The sequence below is a fragment of the Hypomesus nipponensis genome, chromosome 27 (genome assembly GCF_054491055.1).
Source record: "Hypomesus nipponensis isolate SF chromosome 27, ASM5449105v1, whole genome shotgun sequence".
Taxonomy (NCBI): domain Eukaryota; kingdom Metazoa; phylum Chordata; class Actinopteri; order Osmeriformes; family Osmeridae; genus Hypomesus; species Hypomesus nipponensis.
The window spans coordinates 9,506,600-9,532,142 of NC_140387.1; the positions used below are offsets into that span (position 1 = coordinate 9,506,600).

At 43.1% G+C, this 25,543-nt stretch overlaps 1 protein-coding gene across 1 annotated transcript; it reads left to right on the forward strand.

The window, feature by feature from the left end:
- The first annotated feature begins 984 nt into the window (after positions 1-984).
- smad7 (SMAD family member 7) lies at positions 985-19,896 on the forward strand. The gene is made up of 4 exons (XM_084693806.1): positions 985-2,442; positions 3,467-3,520; positions 6,183-6,254; positions 19,049-19,896. Exons 1-4 carry the CDS (start codon positions 1,977-1,979, stop codon positions 19,585-19,587), a joined length of 1,131 nt encoding a protein of 376 aa, XP_084549932.1. The 5' UTR covers positions 985-1,976; the 3' UTR covers positions 19,588-19,896.
- The last annotated feature ends 5,647 nt before the right edge of the window (positions 19,897-25,543 follow it).

The following is a 25,543-nucleotide window of genomic DNA, read 5'->3' on the forward strand; positions in this document are numbered from 1 at the left end:
TGACCCACAACACCACAGATGTAACTTTTTTTTAAATAGGTATTTAAAAAAAAGAAAACGTATAAAATTGTGTTTGATTGTATTCAGTAGACCACTGTGGAGGCATTAATGAAGCCTTGTTTTGATCAGAAAAGAATTAAGGTGTTTTTCATGCATCTAAACTTCAAAATGGAGGGTTAAACAACCTCCTAAAGTGAAGTTTTCATGTCATGTGACCTTTAAATTACTGGTGAAAGGAATGGGGATTGAGGAGAGGTGCCAGGCCCATCTATCCCACACAATCCAAGAGCCACAACAACCGTAAGGTCAGCAGGAATATCACCATTTATATAGGCTATATCTATATATATTTTTTTATATAACAAATTAGAAAATACATAACTACTTACAAAGGTCAATAAGCAAGCCTATGTTCCTCAGGCAGTTTCTAAAGCAATTAACATTTTGTGACCAGAAGGAGGCAGTATATTCTTTCAGCCTTGACCAGGATAGCTCTGAGCTCGATTTCTGCCGAGGAAAATTGACAGGCTACTTGTCAAGTCTAATGATAACAATGACGGGCCTTATGATATTGCTCACCATTTTTATCTTACGCATTAAGCCTATTTAACAATCCCCAAAATCATAAGGTCGTGGATAATCGGCATTACATGACTAGCTTACCATAGGTTTGTGTTAGCAACGCAGTCTGAAGTTTGCCGTAACTACCACAGATACATAGAAAGTGAATCCTACTCCGTAATTAAAATGAGATGGTGTGCCTATTTAACAATAGTCAATAGAATTTAGGTTTGTCCCAATCATGTTGCCTGTCTCAACTTTTAATGTGTAATAAATGTTAATCGGAAAAACTTTCCTCTTAGAACCATTTTTCTGTATGTTCGGTAGGCTACTTGATCTCTTGTTTGCGCAACAATTTTTTTTTAAGCGACAGGGTGTCTAGACAACCACGTGATGGGGCGCGCCAATGCGCACTGGAGCCACGATTAGAGCATAGAGTCAGAAACAGATAGCGAGCGAGGCAAGGGCACTTCAGTTATTCGTGTCATTCGTAGGCTAGTCCTTTTCTGAAGATCGCATCATTTCTTTGTCGCTAGTCAAGTCGCTTATGTCCTAGACACGGACTTTTCATTCAATATACGTAGGTGGATTAATTTATCAAGGGATTTCTCATGTGCTACTGTGAGTAAACGGACGTAACCAAGAGCTTTTTGCTGTTTTCAATCGGATACGCCACTACTCAACTCGAAGTGCAGATTACCGTCTACCAGTTCTAAGGCTCAGTTTTGGATTTGCTTGCTGGTTTAGTATTCGCTCGCCTTCTCCTCCCTTTACTTGGAAATCGGTTCGGAAAAACACGGGAAACAGACCATATAACACAGCTTCATTCTCGGGGTCAAAAATGGATTATGCTTATTAAGACACAGGCGAGTTTCGTACATGTAGGCTATACCTTTAGAATTTGATAGGCTACTGTTTCAAAATTCCCTAGTAGCCATAGCCTCTGTGTACGGCATATGGTTGCAATGGTTTTACGAAACCATACTGAAAGAAAGAAGAAAATGAAATGTGTTTATGGAGGCTAGAAAGTATCTTAACAGTAGGCTAGTCTACAGCACGAAGTGGAATTGTCTGATCAGTGCAGCTATTTTGTAGGATATTTTCCACACTAGCTTCGAAATATAGCTTCTGCAAAGTATCTCTGCAAAGTCTTAAATTGACTGATGATTAATTACTTTTTAAACATAAGGTTACTAGTATAGGGACCTTTAATCCTACCCACTCCCCTCAACCATCGTGTTTTCAAGATATAAAGACTGGCGTATGCTACAGATTGTCTTTGCAGCTCCAAATCCCAGTTTTTCCGTACAATAATCTCAGGCTGCTTGTCATTGCCTGGACTCGGATCCCGGAATCTTCATGATTTGCGGACATCATGCTCGTTTTTTAGCCGGGAAACCCTCTTCTCGTCCCGCATGTTCAGGACCAAACGATCGGGGCTCGTCCGGCGACTCTGGAGGAGCCGTGCGCCCGTCGAGGGCGACGAGGAGACGGATACACGAACGCATGGATCCGGGGGTTGCTGTATGGGTAAATCGACAAAGGTTGCCAAATGTAATGCCGGGACGGAAGCTGAATTGAAGGCATTGACCCACTCGATACTGAAAAAAATTAAAGAGAAACAATTAGAGGTGCTCCTGCAAGCGGTGGAGTCGAAGGGGGGTGCCAGGAGCCCCTGCCTTCTCCTGCCCAGCAAAGTGGACACCAAACTGGGTCAACAGTCTTATTCCCTCCCTCTGCTGCTCTACAAAGTGTTCAGGTGGCCGGACCTCAGGCATTCCTCGGAGTTAAAGAGACTATCTTGCTGTGAATCTTATGGGAAAATTAACCCAGAACTCATTTGCTGCAATCCGCACCACATGAGCAGGCTTTGCGAACTCGGTAAGTATATTCCATTGTTTATTATTTATTCCCGATTTGATATAAATGTACTGTTGAATGGAGTGTATTCATTACCTTTCAATTTTGTACGTTGTACACAATTCGGCTATATTGACTAAATCCCGTAGGCTATTTTCTGTAATACTGGTGTCTCAGGTGAGACTTGGATTATTCGGAATATCAAAGTAGGCCTAGGAACAGTTATAAACATCATCAGCATCAGGATACGTAAGTGGGATTTGTGATATAGATATGCGTCTTTCATATTATTGTTTTTTACCAATATATGCAACAGGCTTACTTCATGTGAATCAATTATTTGATGAAAATCACTATAATGAGGTGTGTCTAGTGATTAGGCCTACATTAAGAAGTAATGTACTCTGTGCTTAACATTGTATTTTATTGTTTGAGCTAAGAGTAGGTTTGCTGTCACTATTGGCTACTACCAAAAAAAATTGAATAGTCAACAAAATCTTATTACTCACAAATAGACAATGCTATGTCTGTGTTGGGTAGGCCCACAAGCTTAACAAGCACAAGGCAGGGACATTTGAATGTATCTCATCTCTATAGGTGTCTGCTCAATAAATTAAGAAAGAACATCAGCCTATGCATGTTTATGTAGTCTAACATTTTTTATGTTGACTGATAACCGATCAGTGAAATCATAGCCTGCATATTTTCATGCATGCATATCTTGTTTAAATGAGTTAGATGTTACCGAATGTTTCATCGACTGTCTGGTCTGAGTTATTTCGCAGTGATTGGAGCGTCCTGTCCTGAGCCAAAAGAGGCCCGTATCTCACACAGGCCGAGACGTAGATAGCCGCGAGACTGGCGCCAGGCGCCCCTCTGTTTATCTGGCTGCTAAATATCAAGGCAATCGCCGCCTTGCTGCCCTGCCCACAGACTTTGCTGCTAAGACAAACAGTTTCCCAGAAGAATGCCAACTGTTATCATAAGTTTCTATCTTCCCCCTTTCTCATGCTCTGCTCTGTCTTTTGTCTGCCATACTTTTTAGAGTCTCCTCCTCCCCCTTACTCCCGCTACCCAATGGACTTTCTTAAACCACCTGGTGAGTTACAGTTTGTTGACTTATTTATATATAATGTTTTGCCTGAAAAGTATTGCCTTAAATGTGCATTGCTTTTTGCAATTGAGTTTTTATTCAAATTCAACACAGAAAGCCATTGAGTACAGTCAATCCTTTCCTACATGTAAAAGCCAAAAGCACTTTAAGAGTACCCAAAGAGAAGTTTTACAATCTTCTTTTTTGCTCTGACCTCAAGATAAATCTTGTAACGACACACAGGAGATGAAACGCCGGCTCATATTCACTGGCGTTGTGTGTGTGTGTATGTGTGTGTATGAGAGAAAGAGAGAGATGGAAATCCTCTCTGAAATGTTGTGATTTATGATGGTCTGAGCGTGGCACGCCTGGCTGCCAGCACCCAGTAATAGAGTGGACGGGTGCCAAGGCCCATTCCAGGCTGACTGGCACTATCTCCGGTGGTTGCCTGTACAAACTTCTTTGGCTGAAGGGAGGTGAGCTGGCAGGACAGATACACAGCAATGCCACCTGAGTTTTGGGAGTGTCACTGCTGTTGGTGTGTGTGTGTGTTTTTGTCTTTATGTGTCCTGTTTGCTTTTATACAAACATATGTATGCCAGTGTTTGTCCTTTTTAAATGTCCTTCACCACAAACTTGAAATATCTTAATTTCATTGTTACTATGCGATCAGGTATTGCTATTGAGATGGTTTAGGACTCTTCATTGCCACAATTGTATTGTTATGGTCACTCTTAAACTTTTATCATCCTCAAGACTTCAATTATGCCTGAGAAAGCCTGTGGTATTGTTTATGAGCAATAATACAAAGCCAATCAGGTTTTTGACGTTGCGATGTTGATGCAATCAGATTCAGGGTTTCACGACAAGACCCTGGGGGTGGACGTAACAGCCAGGTGGGGAAGGAAGCAGGGGTAGGAAGACATCGTTCGGGAGGTGACTTCCTTTAGAGGATGCTCATTCAGACTCCATAAAACATTTACTGCATTTCCTGCGGCCAGGCCAAGGGGGGTAACTACCACCACTGAGTGACTGGACGGATGGCCCTCTTCAGGGCCCGACTGACACCAGACACTCTCCATCTGTCTTGGTGCAGCTTCGACACAACCAGAGGAGGAAGTCCCCCACACACCGGCAACCCCCTGCCTATCCCCTGACAAAAACAATAACCAGAAACAGACCCAAGGACCAGGAGTGCTCTGGAGAGGGAGAAAGTGTCTTTTCATTGAGTGGACATAGGAAGTTGTTTGCAGCTGTGATTCTTCGAGGGCTTTTCTTTAAGCCGAGAGAGAGAGACAGAAAGAGAAAGGAGAGCGGGGACAGATATTTATAGGACAATGGAGCATGGCCACATAGACAGGCTCAGTAGCTGGGTCACACACATTTAGACACATGCACATACACATATGCTCACAGAACTGTGTTCAAGTCTATAATCTTTATAGATTATACAAAAGTAGGAGAGGCAGATGTGTGTGTGTGTGTGTGAAAGGAAACAGGAATTAGGGATACGTGTCAGACAGCCAAAAGTGGTCCACATGAGAGGCTGTAAAATACTAGTTTGTCTTAGCACCCTAGAAAATGTAGCAGCCCCCCTACGATCTCTACATTTATTTTCCTTCCTACCCCTCCTTTTCTGTCTCCTAATTGTCCTCCTCTCACTTTTCTCCCTCCATATCTTTCTCTCATCTCTATTCTTTCTCTTATCCTTTTCTCTTTCTTTTTTGCTCTCTTTCTTTCTCTCTCTATATCGTCTGTTCTTCCTTCGCTCTCTCTTTCTCTCTCCCTCGTTCTTTCTTTCCCTCCATCCCTCTGATCCTCTTCTCTCTGGGCAGTCTGAAGCACCTCCAGCCTAGCTGTGGTCACTAGTGAATCATGCCCAGGAAAACCAGCTCTGCATCCTAGCAGCTAAACAAAGCCAAGAAGGCTTCACCAGGGACCAGGGAGTTCAAAACAATATACAGTATGACCAGACATAGGGATAAAGTACAGATACAGTTCCTTTAAGAAGGAAGCTAAAAGACCTGCGATGGTGCTGTCACTTCGGTGCTATCCTGGGTGTGTAGAGATGTGGAGGGTTAAAGCAAGTCATTTTTCCCAGTTGGCAATAGACAGCAGGCCATTAAGAAAATGTACTGTAAACAGATTCAAGGTTGAGCCTATTTCCTGTCTGGGTCATTGTTTCTGCTTTGATGGAGTGTATCCTGCTAAACTGTATATTCCTATTAGGGCTGACCAGGCTGGCGGACACTTTCTCTCTTTTTTTTCTGGAGGTCTATTTTCCTCCAGAGATGTTTGTTTATTCTGGAATATGTTCTCGTAAATGGAAGAGAGGATGGAGAAAGGACAGCATGAGGAAGGGTATTTGTTCCACCCACCCGGTTATGGTGGTGGCCATGTCTGGCACTGCTAGTTCCATTGTCAGATTGCGATGCCGGTTAGGGTTTTCCTGCATGACTAGTCTATCACAGGATAGATCATGAATACTCTTGAAGATATTGCTCTTAGGTTGCATTACAATGAGATTTGTTTGTGTGTAGCCCTCGATTCAGTGAACGTTTTCAGTAGACATTCACTGACAGGCTCACAGATGCACACCCTGTGGCCATGTTTACACACACATGTCTCTTTCTGTCTCTCTCTTACCTCCAACTCTCTCCCTATTCAGATTCTCCAGACTCTGAGCCTTCATCTGCCGAGACAGGGGGAAGAACCTACTCTGCCCCTGTGGGGCTCTCAGGTGAGAAAATGTCCCTCTCCACTCTCTCTATTGTGATGTTATGCAGTGGATTGAGGGGTCTATGCACCCAGTCCTTAAAAATGAAGCACTCTTCACTTCATCTCCTTTCATTTTGCACCATGCTGTTTTGTGTAATGTAATCCAAACCAAAAAAAGTACTCATGGTTTGGGTAGAGTTGTAGAGAATAGTGTGTTTGTTTCCTGTGTGTGCACACAGAAGTCTGGTTTAGAAGTTTGCTGTTGTTGACTGGGGTCTAACATTTACAGATAGATTTAAAGTACTAGGCGTCTAGGTAGATACATATATCCATTGCTCACAGCTCTTTTTGTTCCTTTGTTGGGTCGGGTCTCATCTCACACTCCCTTCAAAGGCCAGGATAGCTGTGGAGTTGTGTGTAGTCTGCTGCAGCTCCCTTTGTCTCTCCTATGTTCCTCCCTCTAACACATCCTGTTCCCTGAAGGAGCGAGGTGTTTCTGGACTGGCCCCTAACTCCATATTTTCTTCCATAATCCTTTTGGCTGTACCGCTTTTAGAGCAGGGCTCTGTCCAGGGGCGAGCAGATAAGTTGGTGTTTATGAGCATGGGTGAAGGAGAGAGGGAGAGGAAGAGAGAAAGAGACCATACTCTCTCTCCCTGCACTGTGCCTTAGTCTCTAGGTCAATTCAGATGTTTCTCATTATGGGGATTTTGAAGGTTGGTGTGCTAGATAGTTGACATTTTCCCTCTGTGTTTTGTAGAAGGGGGCTGGTTTGTCTAGGACTTCTGATGTGTTTATTCCATGACTTTCTTTTGTGAATGAAAAGTCTGCTGGCATTACCCCTGTATCACCTCCCTCCTATGTATTTCCCCCCCAGCTGAACTGTACTTTTCTTCAAAGAAACATTGTGGGACAGTAAAAAAATAAATAAAAAATTCACCTTTATTTAGCCAGGTAGGCTAGTTGAGAACAAGTTCTCATTTACAACTGCGACCTGGACAAGATACAACATAGCAAAAAGACACATACAACAGAGTTTCACATAGAATAAACAAGCATAATAAGCACAGTAATAAAACAGTTTAACACTGAGAATAAAAGTGCAGGTAGAGTGCAAAGGAGCAAGATTAAATAAATAAATCAATACACTATTGGGATGAGGTAGATAGATGGGCTGTTTATGTACAGGGGCAGTGATCTGTGAGCTGCTCTGACATCTGGTGCTTGAAGCTGGAGAGGGATATGAAAGTCTCCAGCTTCAGAGATTTTTAAATAAATTCCAGTCATTGGCAGCAGAAAACTGGAAAGAAAGTTGACCAAATGAGGAATTGGCTTTGGGAGTAACCAGTGAGATGTACCTGCTAGAGCGAGTGCTATGGGTGGGTACTACTATGGTAAAGCAAGGGGATGACAGGACAGAGGAGTTCCCAATCTGCACTCAGGATAGAAAGGTTTAGAGAAGAAATCCAAGCAAGGAGGACAGGGTTGTCTTGGCCGGAGAAGATAATGTCATTCGATTTGGATGTGATTCTTATAATAGGCATTTTTCATTTTTTAACCCAGCGCGTGTTGGCAGGAGCGAAGTACGGCAACTTATGGTTTTCAGGTGGTAGGCTACATCATATTCAACGTAGAACTATGAAAAATTGTTTGCAGAGTTTGCATTCAATGTTTTTCGAGTCACCTGGTACTTTGTAAATGTACATGTATTGTAAATGAAATGCTGCCATATCACAGATTTCTTTGCCATTTTGCCTAATAACACCGACAAAGTAGGCTATGGCAGAGTTTGTAGTTCGGCAGCCAATTGTGCGTGTGCCGTGTGCAAAAAACAAACAAAACAAAGCACAGATTAACAAAAGGGAAAACAATCACAACTTTTCTTTTAAATTATATATATTTTTAGTTGCTTCATTTGTCTTAAATAATATAATCTGTAATTTCTGTTGAACATTTCTTTAATTCAGCAATGGTGACACAAGCGGGAATCAGATCTCACACTGCCATATGGCATCTCGACTAAAAAGATCTTAGTCGACAAAGAGCATATCGACCAGAAAATCAACTAGTCGACTGAGTGGGGACAGCCCTACTGTTGTCCTGTGTGGAGCTCTTGTCCCTCTGTCCTACAGGGTGATTAAGAATGAACCTGAACAGGTTCGGTGATGCAGTCGGTGAGACACACAAACACAGATTATTGGAACTATAGAGCACTGTGATGCTATTGGTGAGTAAGATGACGGTGACACAGTTTTTCTCAGTGGTTGTGGTACCTACATTTCTCCGATCACAATTGAAATTCTCAAAAGTACTTGTTCAACCTCCACATCAGCTTGTCCTTTGGACCATGAACCGTTCCAAGCCTCCCCCATACTTTTTTAAAGAATGCTGTTCCAGAACTGTTTTTTTATTTATTATTATTTTTGCAAAATCTGGCCTTTCTATTCTTGAGACTTATGAATGGTGCAAACCCTCTATATTTGCTCTCATGAAGTATTCTCTTTATGGTAGACTAGGATAATGATTTGCCTACCTGGAGAGTGTTCTTCACTAGGATAGATGTTGTGATGAGGTTTTTCTTCACAATGGAAAGCATCTTGCGATCATCCACCACTAGTGTCTTCCTTGGACGTCCAGGCCGTTTTTGGTTGCAGAGCTCACCAGTGCCTACTTTTTTCTCAATGTACCAAACTTCTAATTTGGCCACACCTAATGTTCCTGCTATCTTTCTGATTGTTTTTTTGGGGGGGCAGCCAAATAATGGCCTGTTTCACTTAGATTGAGAGTCAACTCCAGACCTTTTAGCTGCTTAATTGATGAAGAAAAAACATAATAGCCCACACCTGTCCTCAAAACAGCTTTTGAGTCAATTGTCCAATTACTTTTGGTCCTTTGGAAAAAAAGGGGGCTACATATTATAGAGCTGTAATTCCTTAACCCTCCCTCAGATTTTGATGTGAATAACCTCAAATTTAAGCTGAGAGACTGTACTTTAAGCCCATATTTATTATGTAACTCTAACTTGTGTCAGTGTCCAAATATTTATGGTCCTAACTGTATACTGTATTTTGTCTCGTTCTGCTTAGCCAATCATACAAATGTTTTGTTAAAAACAATACTTTTTACTATATGCTGATTGGTTAGTTGGGTTGCTATAAATATCAAGGACAGCAGCAAGAAAGGTGTGTTGGGAAGTTTCTGGACAGTTGACAACCTCTTGTCACATCTGGTGGTTAGGTTGTGATTTTAGTTTTTGAGCGAAACAAGGAGAAAGAGTTATTGCATTTGACATTTTAAGTTTTAACATTAATTTGCATTCCTACATTTGTTTTTGTAATTTGTTTTACTTTTTGGGAGAAGGGGCGGCGTTGTTGGTTTGTAGGCTGTGTGGCAAATGCACACAGCTGCAGCAGCACTCGTGTCCGGTTTGATAGCTTGCTCTGTTCACCTCGCTGGTTTTAGCCATGCATAGGTTTTTGATTCGTCTTTCGAAGCCCCAAAATAGTAGCACCAGTGAGTCTGATGATACTGGTTGTGGTATTTTTAGTACTGGGGCACTCTCACCGGTGTCGCACTCGCAGGCGGCTAAGCATGCGCCTTGCCCCAGCCTAGTTATCCCCAATGCCGCTCCCAGCTTGGAGACAGCTCCAGTATCGCAACCATCCCGCCCAGTTCACTCCATGTTCCGCTACCACCAAGCCGCTCAGAACGAAAGGGCTGCGGATGTTCATGAGAGCCATCGTCTCAATAATATGCACTATAACAGCCTGTTCTGAAATCCTTGCCTATTAGGATGTTTGGTGTGAAAGGAAGGTCATTCACAGCAGCACTGTTTCCATGGATTGTTTATGGTGCCTCTGTGGTAACATGATTGATTATTGTGTTCATGCAGATACATATTTCAATCAGCTTACGCAGAGAAGCAAATCCATGCCACTATTTGTGGATGGCAGTGCCAATAAGGATAAGCAACAATACAGACTAATCATACAAAGATCAATGACATTGTTGTCAAAGTTTCTCCCTGCACTAAATTGAAGCTTTAAACTGCTAATATGTATTTAAAAAAAGGCGTTAGTAGCCCCTACTAAAGTGGGCTGGAACTGGGCCTGGATGGGGGCCAGGGGTGGGACTCAGTGGTGGTCGAAAACCCGAGTTTGGATGCTGTTCAGTTGTAGTCTGCTGTTTGTAGCTCTTGGCCTCTGTGGCTCTTTGCTCCATTCCCTCCTCCCCCATCTCCTCCACCACTTGCTCCTCACTGCTCTGTGTCTTTTCAAAGACTGCAATGGAGGTTAGAGCTTGTCAGAACACCAGCAAACAACATTTGCTAGTTACTGAATCTATGTGACACATACGGGTGTCTTCATTTGCAAGAGACTGTGTGAGCATGTGACAGAAGGGGTTCAGTGTGTACTCCGGGATGGGCACCAGCCAGGGTTGAGGTCAGGGGCTGAGGTGTTGTATCTCCTGTGTGTATATGTGTTTGTGTGTGCGTTCAAGGGCCATGTTACAAGTGATTTTCTGCATGTGAGGAAGGCTTGGGGAGCAATGGATGGAGGTGGCTTATGGGGTTGGCAGGGCTGGGAGACTGGGTGGTATGCCTGGTTGGTGCCGTTGTGGAGTGACCCCAGAGTGCCTGTGTAAGAGGATCCGTGGAGGCCCACTGGCGTCTCACCCCCATACCCCCACAAACCCCCGGCACTCAGACAGGATAGGATGAACTGCTGGCGGCCTATTTGGCTGAAATCCCACTGTCACACTGCCACTTCCTCCCCTCAGCAGGTTAAATATAGGTTGAGGTTTATTATTATACAGATAGATAGCCAGCAGGCCAGCCAGCTCAGAGCAGGTCAGCAGTAACACAAGCTACTTGTTGTCCAGTGTTAGCAAATGCTATATAGCCATTCTGATGTCTTAACTGTCTGTACTGGGTGTCTGATTCATAGTGAGTACAAAGGTTACTGGCTGGGCTGTCAGATTGGGTTGTGTGGTCAGTAATAAAAAAAAAGTTCAATATTTTCTTTAAACCCAAAATGCAAGTCAATCAATCCAAACGTTTATCCTTTTGGTTCATTTTTAATTCCAAACACTGCAGAGTAGATAGGTAAGGCTGGTTAGAGCAGATTCAACAGTGCTCCCATAGTCCCCCTCCACATTCCTGTGCTGTTTGGGTTAGCAGAAAAGGAAAGGGCCACACAGGAAATGACATCATGTCTTTGAGGAAAAGGCAGCTGACGGGGAGGCCCGGGAGGCAGAGGTGGAAAACAAACACAGAGAGAAAAAGTGGAGCCTACTGTATGATGTCTCAGCTCAAGTTAAAGGGCAATGCAGATTGATCAAAATGCAAACCTGACTTCTTGTTGACCTACGGATTTTCAGTCCCGTTCTTTAAGCTTGTTTTACTTTGCTTTGTTTTTCCTCCTTTTGGAGAGAGAGAAAAATGCCTTTTGGGCTGGACCTAGGCATCTCTCTCTCTTTCTCTCTGTAATTTCAAAGCAGCTCGCATTGCCTCAGTTCTCTCTCTGGGCGAGCATCTTTCATTACTCCCCACTTCCTCCCTAAGACACACAGCCAAGCCAGCTCTTGGTCCCTGAGTTAATTTAGGTTTTGGCTGTTCTTTGGGTTCCGCACCCTGAGTCATTATGTTGCATGAATCTGAACAGCAAAAGGAGAAAGGGAGTAGGAGAGAAAAACAGCCCAGTAAGCCTGCAGTGATTCTATGTCAGGGCGACATGTTGTACATGTTACTTAGTGGTAGCCACCATAACAGAGCCATGAGGAAGACTGAGAGGTGTACTCTGAGATTGTCTGACACTAAGGAAGACCTACCTGAGCCTTATCTGGGCTCAGACTAGCTTAACATATCCATACCTAACCTAGCCTATCCTAGCTGGACTCAGCCTAGATTAGCATAACTTAGTTCAGCCTTGGTTAGCCTAACCAGCCTAGCTGTAGCTTGATGGGGGGTGGGCCTGCATCCGGCCGTAGGTCTGTAAGAGTTGGTGGAAGGCCCAGAACAAGATGGCCATTGTTCAAAGACAGTGTTTTTTTACATACAACCACATTGTATGAAAAATGATCAAAACCAGAGAGTCAGATGGCTGAGCGGTTAGAGAATCGGGCTATTAATCAGAAGGTTCGATTCCCGGCCGTGCAAAATTATGTTCTGTCCATGGGCAAGGCTCTTCATCCTACTGGGAAATATGTCCCTGTACTTACTGTAAGTCGCTCTGGATAAGAGTGTCTGCTAAATGTAAATGTAAAAGGGAAGTAGGGCTAAAGTCAAGGGATAGGGTGTGGATGGTGGTCGGGAAGGAGGTGGACATTCCTGATCCCTTCTGTGTTTTTTCGACCTCAGCCTCAGAATTATCTCTGCAACATGCTGCTATTTCCAACCACAGCAGGACAGCTAGTCAGCCAGCCAGCCAGTTAGCCAACCCAATCATGTGTAGTCAGAGGATGAAAAGGGTCTGGAGAGTGATGGCACCCATAGCTTACATGGCTGTCTGTATATTTGTCTGCCTGACAGTTAAAAGTGTCTCAATTGTGGCATCCATGAGTAATTGTCAGACCGTCTCTTCTTCACACCTGCATCTCAAGTCCATGTATACAGTGCAAGGATAGTTCACACTCATTAGCATAGGCATTAATCATACAGTTGTTACTATAATTTGCAGACAGATGAACAGACAGCAAAGCTCTTTTCTGCTCTCAACTAGCCCGACTGGTTGGTTGCCTGCCTGCCTGTCCCAGTACATGCTGGTTCCCACGGAGATTGCTGACACCCAACTTGTAGAACAATGCAGGCAGTTGTTCCTCCTGTGGTGGCACTGTGTGGCACTGCTCTCAGAGACATGGGCGGCACTCTGTGGTTTCTGTAAAGATATGAATCCATCATGACATCACCAGTGAGGGACACCCACCCCTCACCTTCTCAGTAAAATGCATCATTACTCCTTCCTCCTACCAGCTACCATTGGTCACTGTTTGTTTACAATCAAAAGGAGAGGGTTGGCGGTGTCCAATGATGTATTGCTGGAATTTTTTTCCCTAACCGCTCAGCCACCTGACTCCTAACCATCCACTCCTAGAGCTGGGGCCTGGTTCTGCTTTGTAGACCAGGCTAACAATCTGACATTCCCATTATATAATGCTACTTCCCTAATATTCTAATTTCCTTCATTAACTGGCTTCTCCCTTTCAAATGTTGATGTATCAAGGCCTACTCCATTGTCTGAACTCCTATGGATGCAGTGCTCGGATGGTCGGGCTTGTTTTATAGGACTCGTTATTTCATGTAGAAGGAAATTAGCTCAGCCATAAGAGACAGCGTTTGAGTTTTCTGAATGCCGTCTGTTTAACCTTCTGACTGAAGACACCAAGTTGTGATTGTTAATAAATCAATGCAGGACTTGAAATGAACATTTTTACTTGGTAGCACTGGTGCTCCCAAAGTTAGGAACAGCAGCAAACATGTAGGAGCACCCACCGAAAATATTCATGTAGTTTTATCAGCTCTTCAAATTTTGAGCGCGATTAGCTCCCTGTCACGTGACAACGTAGCGCAATGACAAGGAGTGATTGACGGCTAATTTTAAGAAATGTAAAATCTTCATTAAAGTAAAGAAAGTAAAGATGAAGTTTAAATGTTATGTTATGTTGGATAGAACGGTAGTACTTTAATGATTGTAGGCTAATTCGCAGGTGTTTTGTTAAGAAATTAAAAGATTTCGCACCATAACAATTATTTGCACTCGCACAAATGCTCCCAAATATGCTTTGAGGTTGCACAGATACAATTTTGGGAACATAGGCAACCAAAATGGTCGCAATTTCAAGCCCTTCAATGAGAAAGAATGGCCTCTGAGGCCTATGTACAGGCCAGAGTCTGTCTGCTTCTGCATTCTGTTACTTCAGTAAGTAGAAGATGAACAGACCATAGAACAAACGGAATGTCTGAGTTTGACCTTGGCCGTCATTCCCAGCCTGGAAAACACAGACAAGGGCACCACCCTCCAACACCAACCCCTGTGTCTGAAGACGATGGGCCATTGCATGACTGTTTGGCTGGCTAAATGAGAAGGAAAACAAACACACACACACACACACACACAGAAGGTCACAGGCTTCAATGGGCTTTCCATCTCTGTTTACCTATGATAATGTGTACTAAGAATTGAAGTTTGAACAGACAATGCTGAATTTTTCTCTGGGGTTGCAGGTAATGTGAATGCGGGAATGTACGTTTCTGTGTTTGTGAATGTGTGTATGCACGCAATCACCAATGTCCAGGAATAGTTACAATCTGGAGTGCGTGTGTCGAGTCAGACAGAATTAATCATTAACTTTTCCAGTCTACGCCACTGTTTTCAGCCTTGATGGCAAGAGCTGAGCCCGACTGCTGCCCCCCTCAGCCCTATCTAGGCACAATAGTCTCAGCTTGTCGGGCTGGTGTCCACTTCTGAAGGCAAGTTCCATTCAAAAGGCTGGCTCTCCCACAAACAGGCAGTGGAATGGAGCTAAATGGCCCGCATTGTCAAGAAATCTCAATCAAAGGACAGAACATGGCTTTTCTAGACTTTTTAGTGGGCTTTGCTTAATTGTCTGCTCTACACAAACACTTCTCAAAATCATGTTACACAGGTTCAATATTATGCCAAGTAGAAGATACTTGGTATGAAGTAAGGATTCTGCACTTTTAGGTGAAGTAGATGGAGCAGCTTTGGACATTTGAACGCTTAAAATTAAGATTAAGGACATTTTAAAGGCATAGGGACTTGCATGGTTGTAACTTGTGAAGGCTGAGGGGGATGGATGCTGGGGAGCTGAGTGTTGTGTGGGAGGGGGTTGGGGATGGAGCAAAAACCCCAGGACAGGACTGGCAGAACAAAGAGCAGAACAGATGGCAGGAGGCAGCAGACAGAGAGAAGGGCTGGGATGTTAGCTGGGGGGAGGGAATGGTGACTGGAGAGAAAGGACAGAGGTAGACACTGGAGCTCAGGGGTCAGGTGGCTCAGCGGTTAGGGAATCGGGCTAGTAAATCTGAAGGTTGCCAGTTCAACAGCCAGTGTCCTTGGGCAAGGCACTTCACCCTACTGGGGAATGTCCCTGTACTTACTGTAAGTCGCTCCGGATAAGAGCGTCTGCTAAATGTAAATGTAGCTCAGGACTGAAACGTATGTTTGTCTGTCAGTGCCTACTCCCCCTGGATGTGTGGTTGCTTGACCCCTGGAGACATACAGACAAACAGACCACAGAGTCCCCGGGCAGCACAGATGGGATCCACAAAACTCTAAGAGCAATACCAGCCCCCTAGCTACCTACAAACACACACACAGATGCAAACATTCTGTGTGTTTTTATGCCAGTGACAAGCCTGACAAGCTCACAAGCTGACATTGTGTTTGTGTACATGTGTGCATTACAGCATGTATATGTGTGTATGTGCATTGCAATTTAGTGTGGGATTGTGTGTGTGTCAGATGTAGGAGAGACATGAACACACAGGCAAACTCTGCCTTTGTCTACAGCCTTCTAGCTAGGTTGTCACTAGGGCTGCAACTAACAATTATTTTAATAATCGATTAATCTGACGTTTCTTTTTTTGATTAATCGATTAATCAGATTTTTAAGTATTAATTTCCAACCCTTTATTCAAAAATGACTGACAGTGCAAATTCACAGTGCAAACATTTTTCAGAATGTGCACAAACAGGCACACAATTTTGAAAAAGTTTTTATTGTTAGCATGGATTTTATTTAGTGGATTTTATTCGAGATTTGTTTAAAACTTCATTGAAAATTGAAAGGTTGTGGAAGTAGGCCAGACTTTATTAGAATAATCTGAAAATCTTAAGATTTTTTTGATACAATCATTTTTAGAAAAAAATTAAGATTTGCGAGGATTAAGCTATTTTCAAAGATTAGTGATTTTCTATCATTTTATTTGAAACTTCATTGAAAAAGTAAAGGCTGTGGAAGTATACCAGACATTGTTAAGATACTCTGGTGTTTGTTTGAGGTTTTATATTCCCAAAAAATATTGGTATGGGTTGTTTTCACCCGGTCCCTAACGCGATGCTACAAAGTAGCGTCTTCTGAATGTGAGACGAATGTCGAATATGAAACTAACTTCACCTCGGTCAATTAACACACTGTTTCGATGTATTTAGTGTGAAATGCTCCCACACCTTGGATGACTTAGGTCGTACTGATTTCTCTGCCTCCGCCATGTGTTTCAGAACAACGTTACTCAACAACGTCTCTCCGATGGCCTTTCCTCTACCTCTGCTCCGTGCTCAACAAAACTTTTTTTTTTTTCAATACTCAAACATCTCCGCGACTTGTTGAGTGGCGTAATAGTCGCGCAACACAACAAATCGATAATGAAATTTGTTGCCAACGCTTTTAATAATTGATTTTCATCTATTTAATCGATTCGTTGTTGCAGCCCTAGTTGTCACTGCATTATGGATTGAGTATGTAGAAACTGAAAAGTGTAATTGCAGTGGCGTGACGGTGTAATCCGTTAAAGAGATGGCTTTAGTATTTGGTGAGCCATACAATCAATTCTGACAGTTTCTAGTGTTGACGAACTGTAACTGTCATAGAGATGGATAGATACTGCCACTGCTTTTGTTTGAGAGTGGTTTTGTTTGCTCTCTTGCTATTTCTTTCCGCTTGTTATGAGGCTTCAGTAATAACACTGTTACTTGTGAATGGAATGCATATCTGGCCCACTGTCTTCAGAGACTCAGGTATACAGCCCCCCAATTGCCCCCCACCATCGCCACATCATTGGAAGGCTGCAAGACTTCCAAGTGGCCAGGCGCAACTACAGGCCCCATCAGACCTGTTCCCTGGGATTTGTCTCTCTCGAGGGTGGGGAGGGGGGAGACAGCAAGAATACCCTCTGTTCCTCTCTACCTACCTCTCTTTTTTTCCTACTTGGTTCCTTGAGGGAGGAGGGCTCTAAGCCATATGATGAATACCTCTGTGGTTTAAGGCTGTGATGACAGGCTCAAACAAGCAGGCATGTAATGACCTCTGACGCCAGGCACTGTCTTTCCTAGCAATAAAAAAAAAAAACAGTGCAGAGCGGAGCAGGGGATTTGCAGGGGTGGGGGTTGTAAGGAAAGGGTAGGCCAGTAGGCCCTCCCCAACCTCTCCACTGACAATAGGGATAAAAAAGCCTCAGAAACAGGACTGACACAAATGCACAAGAGGCTTCTCTCCTTGCTTAGAGAAGCAGACCAGCAGACACACCAGTGTGTCTTTCCCCATAGCTGGAAGAAATTTGATTTGCAAAAATGTTTACAGTCAGCTTTACAGTGACTGACTTCAAAAGGCAAAACCAAGTGCCTGTTGCTTTATGGAAGACATTTTTCCCCTTTTCTTCTTTTTTTCACCTTCTAATGAAGGGTAATAACAGGTTGAGCCAGCCCAGGGAGACTGGGTTGAGATAGTATACCATTAACATAACTGAACTGTAGCCTCCGTCTCAGCCTTAGACAAGGCCTGGCCTGGCAAATTACGGGGTACACTCCCCTGCCTTAAAAGATGAAAGAGGTAGAGAAAGAGGCGGATGAGAGTATGGGGAGGATAGAGGGGGGAGAGAGAGAACCAGGGCTCTTATAAGTAGAAGTGTTCTCCTTGTGACATGTTAACCAGTTAATATCTCTCTGAGATGTTGTCTCAGAGTTGTTGTGTGTTGATAAAAGCGTTCTTGTTCTGGTGAGCGCTGTGTCGGAGATTATTAGGCTAAAGTTGAGAAAGAAGATTGAGTCAAATGCCTTTCTTTCTCTCTTTCAATCTCTCACTCCCTTGTGCTCCTTGTCTAACTGGTTCTCTCACCCTCCTTAGTAGATGTTGCTGAGATCCAAATTTGTACACAAAACCCTCTCTCATTACCACTCTCTCACTGTATTTCTCTCCCCTCATACATCCATGTCATGCGTGGTTGTCCATTGACAGGCCCGTTTACCCTCCTCCAAAAGGTTACCAAACCATAGTTCCCCACAGAGGAACCTGTTCACCTCATTTTGTCTGTTGTACTTTGGAACCAAGCTCAGTAAGTTGCCCTTCAGCATTGCCATGACCTCTTTTTGTTTGGCATTAATGGTCTACTACTACACTGCCACAATTAAAGACATTTGGAGGCACAGAGTTACAGAGCACCAAAGTTGCAGGTGTCATTTTACATGTCTTCAAGGAATCCTCATTCTCTGGCTCCATTCCCTTTCCAGCTTGTATTTGATAGCTATTATGTACTAATTTATTTTGCCATCATGTGTTTGCCTGCCATAAAGATATGTCTTGGACAGATTTATGTCTGGTTTGACGTCAGAACATTGTTTTCTGGGCTGCCACGAAAATACAAGGCCAGACAGAAGATAAGCAGTAATACTTAAACAAACAGGGGCGGCCTGGAGGTTTGCCCACTAGTGTTTGAGACTGCAGCTCTGCCTGGAATTCCATAAATTCCTGTGTATTCCTGAAAAGTAAAATTAAGGATGCATGTTTTGTTTGGCGGCTTTGGTTGCAACTTTTCTTGTTTTAAGATATTTTAACAATTGTGGAAGGAAGTGCTTTGAATTAGACATGGTGGCACGACTGTTTGGTTCCATTTATAATTCAGCCACTGCATTCAAACGGATAATGTTCTGAGTTCTGTTACTCTTTTCCCCCAAAACCTTTTACCTACTTAACACCTTTCTCTCTAACCTAACCCCTTGCTTATAATCAGTGTTTTACTACTGTAGTTGTGTCTTCTGTGTTCATGGTTCAGTGTTGTAACTGCCGTCTGTATCTCTTCAGATTCGCAAGCTGTCCAGACGCTGAGTGAACGTGCCCATTGGTGCGTGGTGGCGTACTGGGAGGAGAAGACTCGAGTGGGGCGCCTCTACTCGGTTCAGGAGCCCTCGCTGGACATCTTCTACGACCTACCTCAGGGGAACGGCTTCTGCCTGGGACAGCTCAGCTCTGACAACAAGAGCCAGCTGGTCCAGATGGTGCGGGCTAAGATCGGCTATGGCATCCAGCTGACACGTGAGGCGGGTGGGGTGTGGGTATACAACCGTAGCTGCTACCCCATCTTCATCAAGTCAGCCACACTGGACAACCCAGATTCGCGCACGCTCCTGGTGCACAAGGTGTTCCCTGGCTTCTCCATTAAGGCCTTTGACTTTGACAAGGCCGACTGCCTGCAGAGGCCCAACGACCACGAGTTCACACAGCAACCCCGAACTGGCTTCACAGTACAGATCAGCTTCGTAAAGGGCTGGGGACAGTGCTACACTCGACAGTTTATCAGCAGTTGCCCCTGCTGGCTGGAGGTCATCTTCAACAACCGATAGCAGCAAGCCCTGCCTTTCCCTGACCCCCATCCTCATGTTAAAACATGTTTAAAAAGAAAAATACAAACTTTCAATGACTTGTTTATTAAATAACTAAGATTTAATTAAGTGAATTAAGAAGTAAAATGTATTTTATGTTATATATAAATATATTATTACTTGTAAATATGAAGACGTTTTATATGCATCATTATTTATGTATTGTGCAATGTGTTGACAGGAAAAAGAAAATAAGATGCACTTTGCTTAATATAAATGCAAACAAAGAAATGCCAAAATAAATACAAAATAAAAATAATTTTTTCCAGGGTTGTTGTTCTGTCTCTAGAAGCAATGTGTCATGATACAATGTTTCAGGAGACCACCATTGTACCTTATTGTAGGCTTAAGTCTGAATTCTAAACATTACATTTTCTCACATTAACATTATTACGGTGTGTGTGTACTATGTCCTTCCTAATTATTTAACCAACCGTTGCAACTTGGAAAATGTGTTATCTTCACAAAGTTACACACTGTTACATAAATACTTTCTTAAACACAGGAGGACTATGTGTGATTGGAATAGTTGTCATCACACAGAGCTTTACTCCCCACACAATGAGTCACACAACAGCTTTGTAACTCTTGTCTGAGCTTCTATGAAGCCTCATCTGAATTAAGGCTGCTGCTCGTTGTTTATGTCCCAACTATTGTGAGAGTGTGACCCTTTTTCTTTTGTTAGCATGCTAACATCACAGGAAGGAAGCTATTATAACAACTTTCATAAGACAGTTGAGCCCAACAGGCTCATTGAGCCCTGCTGGGATAGTCTGTGCAAACATTGTCAGCCATCTGACAGAAAAGATTCAAAGGCTGAAAGGTTTGCAGAATCATATAAAGAATAACCAGGAAATGTACAGACAGGAGTATGTGTGCTGTTTCAGAAAAGGGAACATGGCAGTGTGGCATTATTCTTGTTAGCCTGTTAAATAAATTGGGAAAGGCAGCCATTTTCTATATAACTGTGGAGATATTTAAAAAAAACAACATGATAAAGCTGACAGCGTTCACTGTTATCAGAGGGAATTTGTCCAGGTCAGCTCTCTGCACTGGCCTTGTCTAGACTGTTTGTGCATGTGTACGCACGTGTCTGTGCTTCGTCCTGCCGCCTGTCAGATGGATGTCTACAGAGGGGATTACCACTATAAGCCTGCTTTACCCACACACACTGTCTCAGAGACCTACATTCACTAAGACCCAGTTTCCACTCTCCCTCCCTCCGTCCTCTTTTCCTCTCCAGTCATCAGTGCAACACTTTTAGATCCTTTATTAGGAAATAGTCTGCTTCTGTTATAACCACATAATCCTATGGTGAAATGGAAGCCGGGTCTGTTCCCGGTAAACTCACCCCACTTGTTTAGAGACTCTTGTTGTCCTGGGTTGTACAGAGTGGCTTGAGGCGGTTCCTTGGCAGTAGCACACTACAGACTAGCATTGCCCCAGCTATGATAATCCCTGGCCTCAACTAATACAGATAAAGCTGTCTAGAAGCTGTGGGGGAAGTGGGAAGAAGTGTGTGGGGGAAGCGGGTCACAGATGAATTCTCTCTAAAACAGGCAAACCCCCTTTCCTCCCAGCACTAATTCCACTACTAACTATTTCTACTGAAAACGACTATAGGCCGCAAGGTGAACCACGAAAAGTATTTTAGAAAATGATTCCCGCTCAACAGTCTGGCATCTACACAATCTTTAGCTCATAAAAAAGAGTTGTGCTAAGCTACCAAAAAAACAGTTAGTAGCTGAAATTCCAGTTGATTGTCGATACGTCTGCATAGGTTTTATGCAGAACTAGTTTCTTCAGAGCGTAATAGGATTTTGGTGGCACGGTTCGACACGTGATCGTTCTATACCAATAAGGTAGCAGATTTTTGTCAACAGTGGCACGAATGGATATCGTTGGCACGTCACCTGGATGATCAGAAATCTGACCCCTGACAGTGTTTTTCTTGTGATACACTGCGGCTGCAAAAGTTCCTGTGAGACAGGCAGATGTTTGTTTGTTTTTGCAGGATTGTGTTGCACAGACTTCTGCCGTTAATAATTGCGCTTATACCAATGACCATTTGTTTGTTCGTTCATTCATTCATTCTTCCACAAAGGAAAACAACACTGATCAAACATAAAAACAATATTCATGAAATATGATAAAACTGTACGAAACAGAATAAGGAATAACAGATTAAGGACCCTCAGTCCTCACTGTCAGTATCAGGACAGTTATCTTCCTGTTCCTCAGTTTCTTTTGGGTTGGCACAATTACAACAACTACATAAGTCTGTGCCCAACTTGTATGATACCAATGAATATTAGTCATAGACCAGTTCCATTTATGTTCTGAGGCAGCTCCAAAGATGACAGAGAAAAGGGGGTCTTGTTGGGGAACTTGCCCAGGAGTAGGCTCCAGACTGCTTGGAAGGTGCCAGTCATACCCTGTCCCTTCCATGTGCACCATTGACAGAGTACAGGGTGTTCAGGCATGACCCGTTGAGCCATGATGGATGATCTGAAGCTCCCCTGAGCAATGTTGGCGCTTGGCTATGGGATCCGGGAAGTGTACAGGGACGCCAATGGCTGACTGAGGCTCTGCCAGACTATCCAAACAAACAGCCAGCCAGGCTGCTGGGCAGGTTGGCTGCTTCTCATCCTGCTAGGTCTGGGCAGTAGTTGGTTGGGCTTGCAGGGTAGAGAGGTCCCTAATGAGGTTGATGCTTGGTTCTCAGTCTTCACCTACAACTCTCTTTTGGCCCAGGAGTCAGGCTTGGACAGCAGCGTTTAGGGCTGTCCCCACTCAGTCGACTAGTCGATTGTTTGGTCAATATACTCTTGGTTGGCTAAGATTTTTTTTAGTCGACCAACAGTGAGATCTTATTCCCGTTTGTGTCACCATTGCTGAATTAAAGAAATGTTCTTCAGAAATTGTAGATAATATTATTGAAGACAAATAAGCAACAAAATAATACATAAATGTATATATATATATATATACTTTGTCGACAGTTGGTGACGTTATTAATCCAAAAGGCAAAATGGTAAAGAAATCAGTGGTATGGAAGCATTTCATAAAAGTATCCGTCTTCTACATATGGCCAGTTCGCATGCTGCACTTTTTCAGGCAGTCAATGTTGCTGTCTGTGGTTCTGAAAATGTCTCCAGTATGCACCCTTTAATTGGCACACTAATGATTTGCATGTCAAACAAACAATATTTTTTATTTGTAGTACATTGTAAGAGATAATAAATAATAACCCATCGGGCATTTTTTATTATATCGGCATTCGGTAACAACAGGACTGGTGACATCAGGCTTATTATTAGTAAAAGCTCATTTTATAGCGGCTGAATCTGGAATGTCCAGCAGCTACATTGAGTCAGATCGGGAAATTGTTTGTACATTTATGTTTGTCTAGTTGTCAATCAATCACCCTTCTTACATATGTATTTCTTTCAGATTATTTATTAAAACAGTGAGTAACTGTAACAGAGGTAAAACAACTGTAACAGAGGTAAAACATCACACAAAATGGTTTGATGAAAAACATTGTAACATTTACAGAAGAATAAAAAACGTTTACAATTTAGATTAGTCGATTTTCAGAAGTGTTCAGTCGAGTCTTGGTCACTCAAAGAAAATCTTTGTCGGGGACAGCCCTAGCAGGGTTATCCCTAAAGACTGTAGATAACCCTTACCCTAATCCTACCCAAGAGCCCACCACAGGGGTCCTGTCCATCAGTCTAGATGTGCCACTGGGTGGGCTTCTGCTACCACACCCTCCAATCATGTGTATGTTTACCAGGTGAGACCATCCTGGGCTGTAGGAGGGGTGGGCGGCGGAGGAGGAGGGGGTGTGGATTAGTGGGGAGAGAACCGGGGATGGGGGTGTCTGGCTGCTTTTGTATGAGTCAATAAGGTTAATCGGGGTCTTTTGTGTGCATGTTTCTTTGTGGATACCTCACTGGGTACATGTCTGTGGGAGATATTAAAGCCAACCCCCTTCCCCCTCTTCTTCTCCCCTGAGAAGAGATAACACACTTTACTGTCAGTCTGGTATCTCCCAGCTAGGGAGCAGGGTTGTTTACAGGAATGATTTGGCATGTGGTAGGGAGGGACGGGGGAGACCACTTAAGGCATTCTTAAGTTTATTCCCAAAGACTGCCCTGATGCTTGTGATCCTTTCGCATTTCAACCATCTCTCTGAAATGAAGCGGGGCATGGAGAGAAGTAGGGGGGTTGCCATTAACTGACACAACAACATAGCACTAGACATTAGTTGAGCTAGATGAGGACTTGAGAGGGAACAAGAGGGAAGGAGAGGGAACAGTGTGGCAGGCAAAGGTCTGGGTCTTCTATGTGCTAATAATAATATTACCATTGACTGACTAGGTGGAATGATATGACTTACTCTGGAAAGCAGCACCTCACTTATAATGAATGGGCTCATAGAATCTGTTTGCATTGGTGGCATTAGTGCTGTATGAGTGTTTTAGGATGTCTGTATTTGTGTGTGCTTCTGTTTTTGTGTCTGCTTGTCAGGGACATTTTCCTAATGCAGACAATATGTTTATCTGATTAATTGTTTTAATATAATAACATACAGAACATTCCAGACAAACCAAATAATCAGTTTGTAGATATTTGTATTTTTGTATCTATTAATATTTGTAAACATATACAAATTGTCAATTCAATGTTAACATATTTAGAAGCAGGTACAGGCATTAGGGGATCAAGTCCAATCGAATCATGATCTCCTCATTGGAATATGCTAACACAGAAGATTTTACTCTGATTCTTCTCCATCATGAGTTGTAATCTAGCATCACACATTGGTTGAGTCAAGGCCAGATTAGTACCCTAAAGGGCCCCTGGGCACTGAAGCTCATGTGGCAGTGTATGGCTCAAGACTATGGCAATTTATTGTTCACTGAAAATCACCCAAGCAGAAAGCACACCAGAGGCCTGTTCCATAAAGCGAGTTTACCGAATAAGCCAGACTTATGTCAGTTAGTAGGACTAATTTCTAGTTAATTTGGTTCCATAAAGCTAGCTCAACGTAGTTCGAACTCGGTTACTATGGCAACTTAGGCTGTTCTGGTCAGGGTCAGACTAGCTGTCGGGCTTAGCTGGTGCTTAACCAGACGTTCCTGTAACACTGACCCAACGGGGAAACTATGTTTTACCACATATATTCTCATTTTCTTATTCTCATCAGTTCAACACGTTCAACATTGATAGAAATCAACTTAATTAGCCTACAACATTTAGCCTAATGCATTAAACAACGATGAACAATGCTTTGATAGGCTACACACAATAGCCGTTAAGGTATGGATGTTAGTTTGTGATTTCAAATGTTTAGGCATCAGGCATAGGCCTATTTCTCAATCTAAATTATCCAAGTATAATTATCATGGCAATATAATTGTTAATCGTACCCTACAATTGCACGAAACAAACCTAAATCCGCCCTCCATTTACCTGACACAAAAACCATGTTAAAAAGTTTGGCTACTGGATGTATTGATTAATAGTAGGCTATTTATTTTAAATGATGTCAAAAAAGCCAATATAGACGAGTTTAGAGGGTGTTTTTTAATCAACGAAGTAAAGGACACCTGGGAATAAATACATTGATAAGAAAAAACACACACACACACACACTTTTCTTTTTTGGGGGGAGCACCGAAGACTCATTTTGATATTGTTCTACAGACCTGCTGACCAGCTGGGTGTGAAAGAGTGCGACCGAGCGGTCGTTTCGGTCAGATGAAAAAGGCTTGCACACACCGCAGGACTTCCATAAACAAAATAGGCTTTTATTGTGCATAACAATTCCTCTCACGTGCTCCTGCCAACCAGCCCTCTCACTGAGCTGTGCGGCACACCTTTATTCACCTGGGCGAAACCATCTGCT

Bases quoted from the DNA above. Each gene is read 5' to 3' on its own strand.
- smad7 (XM_084693806.1), top strand. From the start codon at position 1,977: ATGTTCAGGACCAAACGATCGGGGCTCGTCCGGCGACTCTGGAGGAGC. The intron at 2,443-3,466 runs GTAAGTATATTC...CATACTTTTTAG, and splicing joins GAGCAGGCTTTGCGAACTCG to AGTCTCCTCCTCCCCCTTAC. The intron at 6,255-19,048 runs GTGAGAAAATGT...GTATCTCTTCAG, and splicing joins TGCCCCTGTGGGGCTCTCAG to ATTCGCAAGCTGTCCAGACG.